Below are 15,011 nucleotides of genomic sequence, written 5' to 3'. Positions count from 1 at the left end.
GCACCCAGCTGCCGGCTGGCAACACAAGAGGGGGCTGAGGGGTGCAAGGCTTCACCGGGTCCTCAAACTGCACCCAGCTGCCGGCTGGCAACACAAGAGGGGGCTGAGGGGTGCAAGGCTTCACCGGGTCCTCGAACTGCACCCAGCTGCCGGCTGGCAACACAAGAGGGGGCTGAGGGGTGCAAGGCTTCACAGGGTCGCACACCGCCAAGCTGGCCCTCTTGGGACCCAGGAACGGAGGAATTTGCTCTTTTGACAATTCGGGTACCGCTGGACTCTGGGAAGTCAGCGGCGGAACAGCAACCATCTGAAGAGCTTGTTCCCCCCTCCCTGGATGGCCTGTCTCAGGGACGCTTGGACTGACGATTGCCACCTGGTTTGGCAGTGCCCGAGATGGGCTGGGTGGCCTGCCTGTGGTTGGCTCCACATTGAGGCCTGGTTGGAGGCTGCTGCGGTGGCCTAGTGTGAGTGGAGGCGGAGGCGGCGGCAGTGGGAGGATCTGCCACTGGTGGCGAGGTGGAGGCAGCAGCAGGCCGCCAGGGCAGGATGTGCCAGATGGCATCCGTCTGCACCTGGGCGGCAGAGAACTGTTGGGCGCAGTTCTCTACCGTGTCGCAGAGCAGCCCAACCTGTGAAATAGGTGAGTCCAGGAACCGAACCTTGTCCGTATCCCCCATATCGACCAGGTTGAGCGAGAGATGGTGCTCCGAGACCACTAAAGTGGACATCGCCAGACTGATCGCGCAAGCTGCAACGGCCGTACCACAGAGGGCGAGGTCGGTTGCAGTGCGGAGCTCACCTATGAGCGCACGGTCTGGGCTACCCTCGTGTATGTCCATGAGTGCCTTGACCTGGTTGACCTGTAGCAACGCGATGACATGTAAAGAGGAAGCGGCTTGCCCACAGGCTTTGTAAGCTCTGCCTGTGAGAACGGACGAAAACTCACAGGCCTTAGAGGGGAGACGAGCATCCCGTCCAAGAGGCAGCGGCCGCCAGACACAGGTGCACCTGTGTCGCGACAGACCGCTCCACTAGAGGGATTGCCTCGCAACCCTTCACTGCTCCTCCATCAAGGGTAGTGAGGGGGGAGGAGCTACTCAAGCAGTTTCTGGCAGAGAAAGGTGCCATCCACGACCTGGAAAGCTTTCCATGCACTTCGGGAAAGAAAGGCACTGGGGCGGTGGGCTGAGAACCAGTGCGGCCCGCCCCAAGAAACCAATCATCCAACCGAGACTGTTCGGGACACGGTGGAGGATTCCACGCGAACCCGACAGCCTTGGCGGCCCGTTTCAGCATAGCTGACATATCCTCAACTGGCCGTCAGACAAACAAACTCAAAAAGGAATGCTGTTAAAACAGCAGTTGAGAGCTCAGAAGGCTCGCGACCACCGCTGCACTCGTACTGACAAGCACCGGGAGAGACTTTAAGAAGAAGCACCGACACACTCGCTCGTTGAATGAATCAACACTCTCCAGAGACACCGTCATGAAGACCGATCGGCTCCGAAGCGAAAGACAAGTGGTGCGTGCATCCACTTCCGTATTTATAACCGAGCTGCGGGGCAAAGCTCCGCAAAAGCGTTGATGCAAAGCTCGCACACCAATGTGTGCATTAGCTTGTTTTATCAATACTTGAAGATGACAGGCTCCCTAAGCGTGATTAATAACCACATTAATAGGAGTCTAAAAAAGTAACTCTCAATAAAATTGAGAATTAAATTAAATTAAAAAGCAATTCATTCTTACTGTTTGTGAGTGTCGTGAAGTAATCATAAAGTGCCATGTATTACACACACACACACACACACACACACACACACACACACATGTCTGGTTCACTATCTTTGTGGGGACTCTCCATAGACGTAATGGTTTTTATACCGTACAAACTGTACATTCTATCCCCTTACACTGCCCCTGCCCCTAAACCTACCCATCACAGGAAACATTCTGCATTTTTACTTTCTCAAAACAACTCATCCTGTGTGATTTATAAGCCTTTTGAAAAGTAGGGACCGCTGGCTGGTCCCCACAATGTAGGTGATCTCAGGTTTTACTATTCTTATGGGGACATTTGGTCCCCACAATGTAATATAAACAAGGGCACACATACACACACACTAAATTTTGTCAGTATGTGTCATAATGAAACATAATTTCTATTAAAACGGCAAGATGAAATAAAAATTTAAAACAGCAATGTTATAGCTAAAACATACACCGGACACTATATTTTTGTCTTTTATTTATTAACAAATTCCTTTTGGGACAGCACTGTATTTTTTATATTTTGTGAGCTCACATTTAATCTTTATAATCTAAATTTGAAAACGCACAAAGCTTTTTTTTTCCTCAGCTCAAGTACACAATAGTATTACTTTCAGCAATTGTTGTAGGCAATTCCTTATACAAGTGGTCCACCATGTGGACAAGGTGATGCTATTGCATTTACCAAAACAAGGCATATGAATTTCAGGTCTGCATATATAAATGGAAGTTGTTATATTTAAATAAGTACAGTATCTCATATTCTGTGAGTAAATGTATTTGGTATGTAAAAAAAAAAAAAAAAAAGGTAACACTTTATTTTGATAGTCCGTTTGTTGAGACTTTACTAGTTATTAGTAGCCATTCAGTAGCTTGTCAACAGTGCATCAGTTGACATTCAACAACACTGTTTCAACTGACAAGTAACATACGTTCAACTGACTGCCTATAGACTATAAGGTACAATTCAAGTGTTAATATACAGATTTTACGAAAAAGTGCCTGTTGACTGTCAATGTTATTTTGCAACAGGTTATTAACCAATTGGCGACTAACTTTCAATTGTCAACTAACTTTCTGTAGATTGAGTACCAACAACTCAAGATCAATCTGTCAGTTAAAAGTCAACAGTCATGTCAGCATATGAAGTATATGATACTGTATATCCTACTCAAGGGGTCTCATGTGCATCAAATTTATGATTATTTTAGCTGATTTAAAACAGTTTTTAAAAAATTGTTAACCATTTGTAGATAGTCTGTTGATATAGTCAACTAAAGATTAGATCTGTTGCTTGTCAACAAATAAATTGTTTATGATCAGTAGACTATTAATAGACATTATCCACTAAGTGTTAGTAGATACATTTTAGGACTATCTAATTAAAGTGAAAAACAGTAGAAAGTCTACAGTATAACCTATCAACAGATTAATATATTGTTTATGATCAGTTGACTATTAATATCCACTAAGTGTTAGTAGATATATTTTAGGACTATCTAATTAAAGTGAAAAACAGTTTATATCAGTAGAAAGTCTATAACCTATCAACAGATTGAAAACATACTTTTTTTGTACGTTTGGATAGATGCTGAAACGTATGATACAGACATGTCTGCAACGTAGAATTATTACGAATTCACAGCTTAATTAATCAATAAGCGTATCTACCCCGAATTGATAAAATAAAATAAAATTCTGAATCAAAACTATAAGGAAACACCAGTAATTTGTTTAGGCTTGGTTTTTAGGGAATTCCAAACCTGCACACATATATTCAAACGCACATAACTATACGCCTTATTCAGCCTGCCGCCATTTTGATTCCAGAACGAGGCTGTGAGGGATAGAGCGTTCATATGGCGTACTGTTGTGTACCGGGATGCCGGTCATTCAGCCGTCAAAATAAAGAAAATACATCATTTCACAAATTTCCACAGGACAAAGAACTTCGGAAAACATGGATTGTTAAAATTAGACGCGACATTGGACCTAATTTTCAAGTAAGAGTACTGCATTGTTTATATAATATCAGTTCTAGATATTAGCCTGTTGGCTAATCGCTAATTTCTATGTGTTAAGCAAGTTTACCTTCCTTTAAACACTAATAAATTGCTAGTTGTTACATCATGATATTTTACAACAACAACAAAGTGCTAATATATCCTATTCGTATAGATTACAAAGAACACAAGAGTGTGTTCCAAACACTTTTCTCCGGAAAATGGCGGCAGGCTGAATAAGGCGTATAGACCCTTTTACAGTTGGTAAACATGGTGAAGTATTTGTGTGGGCGGGGCTTAGCTGGAGGCAGAAAGATCCCTCTGGCCGCTTCACTAACGCTAGTTTGCCAGTTTGTTAGCTTGTTTTTTTAACAATGACTGGAGAAAATCCAGTTTTATCTTAATGTGCAAGGTCACTCACTGTCCAGGACCGCGATTGTTATTTGCAAAAGTTAATTTTAACGGACGGAACCAGACTGGCCGACCCGTACACGCGCTCAGTCAATGGATGGACGATCTGACAGGATTAACGTTAACGCTACCAACAGTTGAGTGGCCTGACTTCTACACCTACCCGATAGAGAAACTGAGGGTAACGAGAAACAAAGGACATATAAATCTTTAGATGCCTATAACTATGTGCTGAATGGTCATGTAAAGATTTGTGTGTACGATCTGCAGTTCTGCCTAGCAAGCGCCAAGAAGACGACAATGTAAAGAGTGACATATTACGGTGCAATTTTAAAGATGTGGATATTTTCTAGAAATAAAAATTCCAGGTACAGCATACTCATTTTTCATCGATTCTTGCACCCAATAACACAACAAGATGACATTTAATAATAAAAATAATAATTTAAGCTCTTTATTAGCCGAATATGTGCTGGTTTGTATTGGCCGCCTCCAGTTTTCCGTTTGTTTTGCCTCCAGCTAGCGCCGTGACTTAACTGTGACGTCGGCGCAAAAGGGGTCTTTAGACTAACTATAGAACCCATTCTTAATGCGCATCTGAACGCCATCAGCGTTTCTCACAGGTTCGCGTTTAAAGTCTGTGTAGAGAGAATGGTGTCGTCTTGGCGGCCCTAATTTAAAAACAAATGATCGTTGCGACGGAAGCGAATCAATCAAAACTAACTTTAGCTGGAAAATAACTTTATTAAAGAACCGCTATAAAGCCAAAACAATCTTACGTTAAATTATACATTTATCTCTGTAAAGCTGCTTTGAGACAATCTACATTGTTAAAAGCGCTATATAAATGAAGATGACTTGACTTGACTTGACAGCTACAAAACGTTTACGAATCATAAAGATATCTGTATCATTTCCCTTATACTGTTTTATAGATAAATGTAAGTTCCCTTAACCCTACTCCCAAACCTAAATATAAATTACTCATTTTATACAGAATATAAAAAGAATAAAACACTTTATGGACAGAGATGTGTAGGGAAATGCCAGTTTTATTAATAGCATTTGAGCCACTAACATTAATCCTACTCCTGCCCCTAAACCTACCCATAACCATTTCTTAAAACTATGCAGGCTAAAATTATGAAGAAAAACAACAGATGTGTAATCATAATAATTTATTGCGAAAATGTAAATCGGTACCAAAAGTCGCTCAAATGACGATGTGTTGCAGTCCTCTCTGGCAGTATATAATAGTTTTGTGTAAGGGACAGAGCAGAATTTAAGTTATTAATACATGAAAATGTTAACCCAGCTTCAGTCTGCATGAAGACGGCGCGCGCGCTTCTGCATTTCAATGTTGTTTAAACTGAAACACGGCATGCTGCAATCTGTGACGAAGCAGGCGAGAGCCAATGAGCGTTTGATATCACTGCCGTAAAACATGTCGTAACGCTTCTTGAGGGCGCAATTTTTGAACTTAAATTCATCACGAGCGCGGGATTTGACATTTACAAGATGGAGATCGTTGGATGTGGATGAAGGGCTGAATTTGGATCTGTTTCTTGCTTGCGTATGGATTATAAAGATTTGGATTACATCTAACGTTATGTTAGCTAATAAAAATTATGTATTTTGTTAATTTATATTGTGTTTTGGTGTATTATGGTTCTATAGGAGAAAACGCCTTTTGTGTCTCTCCGTAACGTTAAATAAACGTACTCGGTTACCTAACGTAACCTCTGTTCTCTCTAGAGAGGGAACGAGTATTGCGTAAGTATAGCTTACACTACGGGGTAAAGTCATCTTTTCTCGAGATATGAAGCCAAACAATTATCCTTAATTTTTAATATCTTGTCAACGCAGTGCAGCAGCAAGCAGACCTAGAGCAAGCGAATTCGCGTGCTCATTGGCTGCTCTGCGGCAACTGCAGCAGCCTATCGCTGAAACCTTAGCGTGACGTCACGCCCAATGAGCGCGCTGGGCGCGCTCACGCGTCACGGCCCGTGAGAGGGGGTGTGGCTTAGCGTATAAAAGAAGGTTCAGAGGCTGCTTTTCTCTGGTTTTTGTCGCTGAAGCAAGTGGGCTCGTGGCGCGAGCACGGCGGGTTACGCAATACTCGTTCCCTCTCTAGAGAGAACAGAGGTTACGTTAGGTAACCGAGTACGTTCTCTTACGAGAGGTTCTCTCGTATTGCGTAAGTATAGCTTACGCTACGGGAACTCCCTTGTCAACGCCGTGCGCGCCCAGCATCCACTGAATGAGTCCCAGGGAAAGCCCGGGGAACACGATAACAGGGAGCCGGGTGGCCAATAGAATGGCTAGTGTAGTACACAAGCACACATAAGGGCGCTCAGAGCGGCGCGGCCGGTCTGACTGACAAACCCCTTGAAAGTGAGCTCAACCAGGAGAGCTAAATCACACAGCAGTAGCCTGCGCACAGAAGTGGGCCGGCTACGCGAGACTTAGACTGATAAAAGTTTAGCCTGCAGGGCGGGAACTTCCAGATTGTAGAATCTAACAAATGTAGAGGGGGAGGCCCAGCCTGCCGCTGCACAAATGTCATGAATGGAAATTCCGCTAGACCAAGCCCACGAAGAGGCCATGCCTCTGGTGGAATGGGCTCTGATACCCAACGGGCACTGCAGGTTTTTAGACGCATAAGCAGCTGCAATAGCGTCCACTATCCATCTGGACAGGCTGTGTTTCGAGGCGGCGAGACCCTTGGTGCGCCCACCAAACGAAACGAAAAGCTGCTCCGAGCGCCTGACAGCGGCGGAGCATGCAGTATAATTCCTAAGCGCTCTGACAGGGCAAAGGAGTTTACCATCGATCTCGCTGCCGGATGCCGGCAAAGCCGAGAGAGAAATGACCTGCGCTCTGAACGGTGTGCCCAAACTTTTGGGGACATAACCGTGCCTCGGTTTGAGAATGACTTTAGAGTCATTAGGTCCGAACTCGAGGCATGCAGCGTTAACTGATAACGCGTGAAGGTCACCCACATGTTTAACTGAAGACAGAGCTATCAGAAAAACGGTCTTGAGCGTGAGGTATTTCATATCCACTGTTTCCATGGGTTCAAAGGGATGCGCTTTCATGGCCTCTAAGACCAGGGAAAGATCCCAAATAGGAACCGAAGGGGGTCGCGGTGGGTTCAATCTCCTAGCTCCCCTAAGGAAGCGGATGATGAACTCGTTCCTCCCTAATGCGCGGCCCAGCGCCGAGTCGGCAAAAGCTGAGATGGCCGCAACATACACTTTGAGCGTGGAGGGAGACCTGCCCATGTCCAACAGCTCTTGGAGGAAACACAGCACCTGCGATACCCCACATGTTAGTGGATCCAGCCCTTTGGCGGTGCACCATTTGCTAAACACAGACCATTTTGAAGTGTAGAGCCGTCTCTTAGAGGGAGCTCTAGACTGTGTGATCGTGTTCACAACCCCTGTTGGCAAGTCAACGGGTAACCGTTGATGATCCACGCATGCAGAGACCAGCGCTCTGGATGGGGATGCAAGATCGAGCCGCGGGCTTGAGAGAGAAGGTCTCTCCTCACCGGTAACGGCCAGGGGGTTGTGTCTGCCAGCCGTATTAGATCTGGGAACCACGTCTGATTCTCCCAATACGGGGCTATGAGGAGCACCGTGTGGCGCGCTTCCCTGAATCTCTCGATGACCTGCGGCAGCAGGGAGACCGGGGGAAAAGCGTATAGTGGGCTGCTGGGCCAGATCTGGGCCAGCGCGTCCTCGCTCTTTGAAAAGAACCTTGGGCAGTGCGCGTTGTCTTTTGACGCAAAGAGGTCGACTTTCGCTCTGCCGAAACGGTGCCACAGTAACTGGACTGTATGGGGATGCAAAGACCACTCCCCCAGGGGAACATTGTCCCTGGACAGTCTGTCTGGACCTTCGTTCAGGCGACCCGGCACATGCGCGGCTCTCAGCGAGCGCAGTGAGTGCTGAGCCCACACGAGGAGGCGTTCCGCCAGGGTGCAGAGCGTTTGGATCTGACACCGCCTTGACGGTTCACATAGGCTACCACTGACGTGTTGTCCGTGCGGACTAGTACATGGTGGCCCTGCAGGTATGGGAGGAAGTGCTTGAGCGCATTCTCGACCGCCAGCATCTCTAGACAGTTTATATGAAGGCGACACTCCTGGTCTGACCAGAGGCCATAGACCGGTCTGCCCTCGAATAGCGCTCCCCAACCTCGGTTGGACGCGTCTGTCGAGATAACTTTTCGGCGTGAGACAACTCCCATCTTCACTCCTGTGCGATACCATTCGGCTGCCAGCCAGGGTTGGAGGGCTGAGACACAGCCCTGATTCACTCTGACTCGTAAGCTGCCGGCCATCCAGGCTCGGTGAGGCACTCGCGCTCTTAGCCAGCGTTGAAGCGGGCGCATGCGCAGTAAGCCCAGCTGAAGCACTGCTGCAGCTGAGGCCATATGCCCCAAGATTCGCTGGAATGTTCTCAGCGGAGTCTGGCTGCCCATCTGGAAAGACGCAGCTAAATGTCGAATGCGGCGCGCGCGCTGCTCCGACAACCTGGCCGTCATAGCCACCGAATCCAGTTCTATTCCGAGAAACGAGATAGACTGGCGGGGCAGTAATGAGCTCTTGGTCCAGTTGACCGAGAGACCCACATTTTCCAGATGGCTGAGAAGCGCTGTCCTGTGAGACAAAAACTCTGTCTCTGACTGCGCTAGAATTAGCCAGTCGTCCAGAGTTCAGTATCCGCATTCCCTGTCTTCTCAGGGGAGCGAGAGCCGTGTCCATGCATTTCGTGCCAAAGATAGACCGAACGGCAGTGTACTGATATACCCGACCGTCGAAGGAATCTCAAGAATGGCCTGTGACGGGGGGTTATCTGGATCTGAAAATATGCATCCAGAATATGCAATATATATATATGCATATATATGGATCGAGAGAGATAAACCAGTCTCCCGGGCGAATCTGTGCGAGGATTTGTCTGGTTGTAATCATTTTGAACGGCCGTCTCATGAGGGCTTTGTTCAGATGTCTCAGATCTAAAATAGGTCTTAACGCTCCGCCCTTCTTGGGTACGAGGAAGTAACGGCTGTAAAAGCCCGACTCGCTCAGAGAAGGATGAACCTGTTCTATAGCCCCTTTGCGCAGCAGCTTCACTATTTCTGCTTGAAGCAGGTGCGCTACTTCTAAACTCACTTCCGTCTCCGTCTGCGCCAGAAGCACGGGGGGCGACGAGCGAATTGAAGCGAATAGCCGTGTTTTATAGTATTCAGCACCCATTCTGACGCGCCCTGAATAGCTTCCCATGCTTTGCACGCATAGCTAGGGGTCGAATGGTCTCTGGGTTCAGATCGCCGCGCTCCGCAGGATGGGGAACCTGTATCAGAGAGGATGGGGCGGCGCACGCGCCGCCGGTGCTCGAACACGGGGGCTGGTAAACAGTGCTGGCCGGCTGTACAGCGTACGGTAGCTCGGTCCCTAAGGATGGAGCGCGTTTTGCTGTCAAACACCCCTGGCGCGAGAGCGGCGTGGGGGTTATTGTGTCTAAAAGTGAGTGCGCGTACTCGTGAGCGGGCGCAGAGTTTACACTTATAACACGGCCAGTGTTTGGGAGCTTTAGAGGGTCTGTAACCCGAGGTAACTGAATGGCAGAGCGAGCAGCGGGTAGGTGTGAGCACAGAGTTGTGGGCACATTTACTAAACTTAGTACTCGAGTGGCGTGTGTCCGCTTTATGAGAGTGCGCTCTGAGCGCGTTACCATGGGGACCGTGTTTGTGTGTAGTGGTGAGCACATGGGAGTGGGCACATTTTCTACACTTATGACACCTTCGGCCAGAGCCGGAATGTTTGTGAGCTTTAGAGGATCTGCAACCCGGGTAACTGAGTGGCAGAGCGAGCAGCGGGTAGGTGTGAGCACAGAGTTGTGGGCACATTTACTACACTTAGTACTCAAGCGGCGTGTGTCCGCTTTATGAGAGTGCGCTCTGTGAGCGTTACCGGGGAGACCGTGTTTGTGTGTAGCAGTGAGCACATGGGAGTGGGCACATTTTCTACACTTATAACACCATAGGCGTTATAGGAAACTGATAGAGCAAAATGCTTTGATGGCTCATATGTTTAGACGCTCATAAATACTCAAGCACCATCCTGTGAGCGGGAGGGTGCGAGATGCAGGTTCGCTTTCTGAATGTAAGAAAGCTGGCCGTGAGCTCGGAGAAGCCAGCAGAAAAATATTTATCTGCCGCCAGAGCCGGATTCGAACACGGGTCTCCCGCGCGAAAGCCTAATGTTCTGCCACTGAGCCACAGGGGCACACATAAGCTTTCAGTTAGTGCGAGTGTCATGTTTCGTTTGGGCGTCTGTTTGCAGGCGTGCGTGTATAAAAACAGGCTCGTTTACTGCAATATAGATATTTCTAGTCGCCTGAGCTTAGGAGGGGACTGAGAAATGTGTGAGAAACGGAGGTGGCCGGTGAGTGACGCGCGCGACCGAGACGCGGGGTAGCTTTCTTATAACGTAAAGGAAGCCAGCCCGTGACCGTCTACTTCTGACATCCCTTGTGAGCGGTGCGTTTGCGCGGCTCGAACAGAGGGGGAGAGCGCAGGAAGGGGCGTGCGTCATCCGGGGGGGGGGGGGTAGCTTTCTTGTAACGTAAAGGAAGCTAAAGCCCGAGACCGTCCGTTTCTGACCTCCCTTGTGAGCGGCGCCGTTTGCGCGGCTTGACAGATGGGAGTAAGCAGCTGTCTATGATAGCAGCGCTGTCTGCTTCATCCCCTGAGGCGACGGCAGTGCGGGCGAAGCCGGCCGCTGCGCGTCGGGAGGTGGGGGGGAGAAGGAGATAGCGAGGCTCGCGGGAGGGGCTCCGGCGAGCGCTCAGCTGCTGCATCCGCGGACGAAGAGACAGCGGAAGCGTCGAACGTGGCGAGTCGAGCCCGCAGGGTCGACATCGGCAGTTCTTCGCAGAGTTCGCAGCCGCCCGAAGTAAGGGCGAGGGCTGCGCGGTAACGACCCAGGCAGAGAGCGCAGATCACAGGCGGTCCCTGTCGCTGAGCGGGGCTCTGGATGAGCCACAGGAATTGCGAGGCGTTTTGAAACAAACGCCTCGCGCTCTTAGATGCAGTGTGTCGCAGTAGGCGAACACACAAACACACACAACACAGAGCAGAAAAGGATATAATTCGCCGGATAGCGGAGCAGGCAGGGAAGGCTGAAGGCGGCGAAGACGGCCGGCTTCCTCAGGCTGATATCCTCGGCTTGCTGGTCGCTTGTTTCAACGGCGGCTTCCTCAGAGTCCAGCGATGCAGAGAGCTTCGCTGAAGAGACAAAAATCAGAGAAAAGCAGCCTCTGAACCTTCTTTTATACGCTAAGCCACACCCCCTCTCACGGGCCGTGACGCGTGAGCGCGCCCAGCGCGCTCATTGGGCGTGACGTCACGCTAAGGTTTCAGCGATAGGCTGCTGCAGTTGCCGCAGAGCAGCCAATGAGCACGCGAATTCGCTTGCTCTAGGTCTGCTTGCTGCTGCACTGCGTTGACAAGATATTAAAAATTAAGGATAATTTTTTGGCTTCATATCTCGAGAAAAGATGACTTTACCCCGTAGCGTAAGCTATACTTACGCAATACGAGAGAACCTCTCGTAAGAGAACTAAATGTTACAAAATGGTTAAACGATTAAAGAAGGTATTGTTAATGGTTTAAACTATAGTCTTGTCTGTTAATTCTCCGAAGCGAGTTTGCAGCAGGAACAGAGATTATTTCTTAAATGAGTAACTGTTATAACGTTAAACTGCATTTATGCGATTTTCTGTAAAACTTACTGTCATGAAAGGCTAAATGTATTCATTAATAATTATTGTTATTTGTTGTTTATAACTTTTGATCTTGGCCTCGGGCATTTGAAATGATGTCGACTATTGAGAGTTTTCTCATTTGGAATGCTCAATATAATTTTTTTCACATAATCAGATGGTTCAGATGTGATCGTGATATCCTTGTAAATAATGGGTTGTATTTATTTATTTTTTATTTAATAAAAGTGATTTTTTTTTCTCTGATGTGCTGGCCATAGTGTTTGTTCTACTTCAGTCAGGTTAGGTATGCAATCTGTTGATAGGTTATAGACTTTCTACTGATATCAACTGTCTTTCACTTTAATTAGATAGTCCTAAAAGATATCTACTAACACTTAGTGGATAATGTCTATTAATAGTCAACTGATCATAAACAATATATTAATATGTTGATAGGTTATAGACTTTCTACTGATATAAACTCTTTTTCACTTTAATTAGATAGTCCTAAAATATATCTACTAACGCTTAGTTGAGAATGTCTATTAATAGTCTACTGATCATAAACAATTTATTTGTTGACAAGCAACAAATAAGCAACTACATGTAATCTTTAGTTGACTATCAACAGATTATCTACAAATGGTTAAAACATTTTTAAAAACAGTTTTAAATCAGCTAAAATAATCATAAATTTGATGTACATGAGACCCCTTGAGTAGGATATACAGTATCATGTACTTCATATGCTGACATGACTGTTGACTTTTAACTGACAGATTGATCTTGAGTTGTTGGTACTCAATCTACAGAAAGTTAGTTGACAATTGAAAGTTAGTCGCCAATTGGTTAATAACCTGTTGCAAAATAACATTGACAGTCAACAGGCACTTTTTCGTAAAATCTGTAGATTAACACTTGAATTGTACCTTATAGTCTATAGGCAGTCAGTTGAACGTATGTTACTTGTCAGTTGAAACAGTGTTGTTGAATGTCAACTGATGCACTGTTGACAAGCTACTGAATGGCTACTAATAACTAGTAAAGTCTCAACAAACGGACTATCAAAATAAAGTGTTACCAAAAAAAAAAAAAAAAAGAAGCCATTAACTGAATCTCAAATATGCCAGCGATTAAGCTATAAACAGGTAATATTAGAAAGATATTTGGAATTGTTTACTTTATTTTGTGCTGTCAATAAGAGCTAAGAGCTGATATAGGCTGCTAAATTTTAAAGCTTAATCTACAGTAAAGAGCCTTCAATCCTAAAATAAGAACACGTGCTAAAGAAATAAATAAAATTTGGGTCTGATTTAAAAGTCTCTTTGTTCAACATTGTGGAACAAAAGAACAACCCAACCCAAAGATAACACTAGATGGTGACAAATCACCATTAAATCAGGACATTTGTTTGGCAAGATTTTTGAAATATGGGGGATTTTTACATGACACAACAAATTAGAAATAATTGTGCATCAATAGTATTCATTGTTTTGTTTTACTCTATAATTACTCAGTATAAAAAAATGGTTTTATGTCATTAAAATTATCACACATGACATTGTAGCCTATAGTGAAATGAGTGTCAGTACAAAATGAACAGGTAAAGCTATGAATTAACCAGCTTTTAGGCAACAGCCTTTACTACATTTACATGTGTGCACAAGTGAGAACATATTTAGATAACCCTAACGTTTTTGTGGATGAAATTAAATGAGCTTGCAGTGGGTTCAAATGTCTAAGACCACACTTACATTTTCTGAACACATTAGGATTTTACCAACTTTAAACCTGAAAAAAGTGTTATCAGAACGCAAACTGCACTGTACAAAGGTCAGATGTTCTTGATGTGAAGCACATGATACTTGGAACATTCTCAAATGGTTTAGCGCCCATGCCAGTGCTTGAGCCCTGCTGTCAAGGACACACACTAAACACTAGAAAATTGTGCAAATCAAATTTTCCCTCAGATCGTTATGATGATAACATAATCTATAATGAAAAACACTGTAGTATTATTTAAAAAGAATGAACATTAGAGGTTGCTCCACTAGTAGGATCAGACCATTGTATCTTACTGTATAAAATCTGAAAGTAGACAAAACATTTTACAATAGTATTTGCTTTTAATCATATATTTGGTTGTCTATAGCTTTACATATAATTTAACACATAATGTACATAAAGATCATGAAATTGCAAATATTTTACGTACTTTTAGTATTGAAGTATAATAACAGATTGTTGATGCACACAATCTCTGGGTTATTTTGACAGTACATTTTCTGATCTCTTTGGTTCTAACACCATATATTACTGGATGCAAAAGTGGTGGCAAAAGTGTTATTTGGACTGATATAAAGACATTCATCTCACTAGATATAAGCACAGTAAATCTGTTATATATAACAGAAAAAACCGTAGCAATTGAAAAGTTTATGAAGATTATCAAATGAGGAAGGCATGTTCCAAGTGCCTTGTTTTGACAATTTTTTGACACTTTTAAACTAACAGAAAGTATTTTAACATAAGACAGCAATATAAGACATGTAGGGAGCACAGATAAACACACTATTATTAGTAAACCATACACATTGCTTAAAAAGCCAAGACTACTCGTATTACATGATATGTTAATGATTGAAAGGTTATCACAAAATAGCTTATTAAGAGTACGGCTGCATAAGGGAATTCTTGATGTCAAATATATTTGACCAGCTATTGAGAAAACAGGAACTAAGTTGCTTAACATAAGCAAAATTTTAATTTTAATGGGATTCATGATAATATGGTACTGTAATGGCTTACAAATGGATACATACCTATCATAGGCCATTACTGTCAATGTAGAATAAGTGCAAGCACCATAAATACTAAGCAAATAGACTTGGAGAAGACACCCCTCATACGAACTAGTGTGCCAATCAGTTAGGAGATTTGAAAGAACTTTTGGCCAAACAGCACTGCTTCCGAGTAGTCCACTGCACATCAGGTTGAACAAAAATAAATACATTGGCTTATGGAGACTTGATTCTAAGTAGATAACAAGCAT

The 15,011-nt window shown here is 44.9% G+C and overlaps 1 protein-coding gene across 1 annotated transcript; it reads right to left on the bottom strand.

The window, feature by feature from the left end:
• Positions 1–951: 951 nt before the first annotated feature.
• On the bottom strand, positions 952–15,011 carry LOC307167246 (olfactory receptor 2K2-like; the record flags this gene model as incomplete). The annotated part of the gene is made up of 4 exons (XM_079886233.1): positions 952–1,313; positions 7,009–7,191; positions 7,735–7,854; positions 14,240–15,011. 4 exons carry the CDS (start codon positions 15,009–15,011, stop codon positions 952–954), a joined length of 1,437 nt encoding a protein of 478 aa, XP_079742359.1.

This window comes from Squalius cephalus (assembly GCF_949319135.1).
Source record: "Squalius cephalus genome assembly, chromosome: 11".
In the NCBI taxonomy this organism is placed as follows: Eukaryota; Metazoa; Chordata; class Actinopteri; order Cypriniformes; family Leuciscidae; genus Squalius; species Squalius cephalus.
This window is presented reverse-complemented; position numbering and strand designations above follow the sequence as displayed.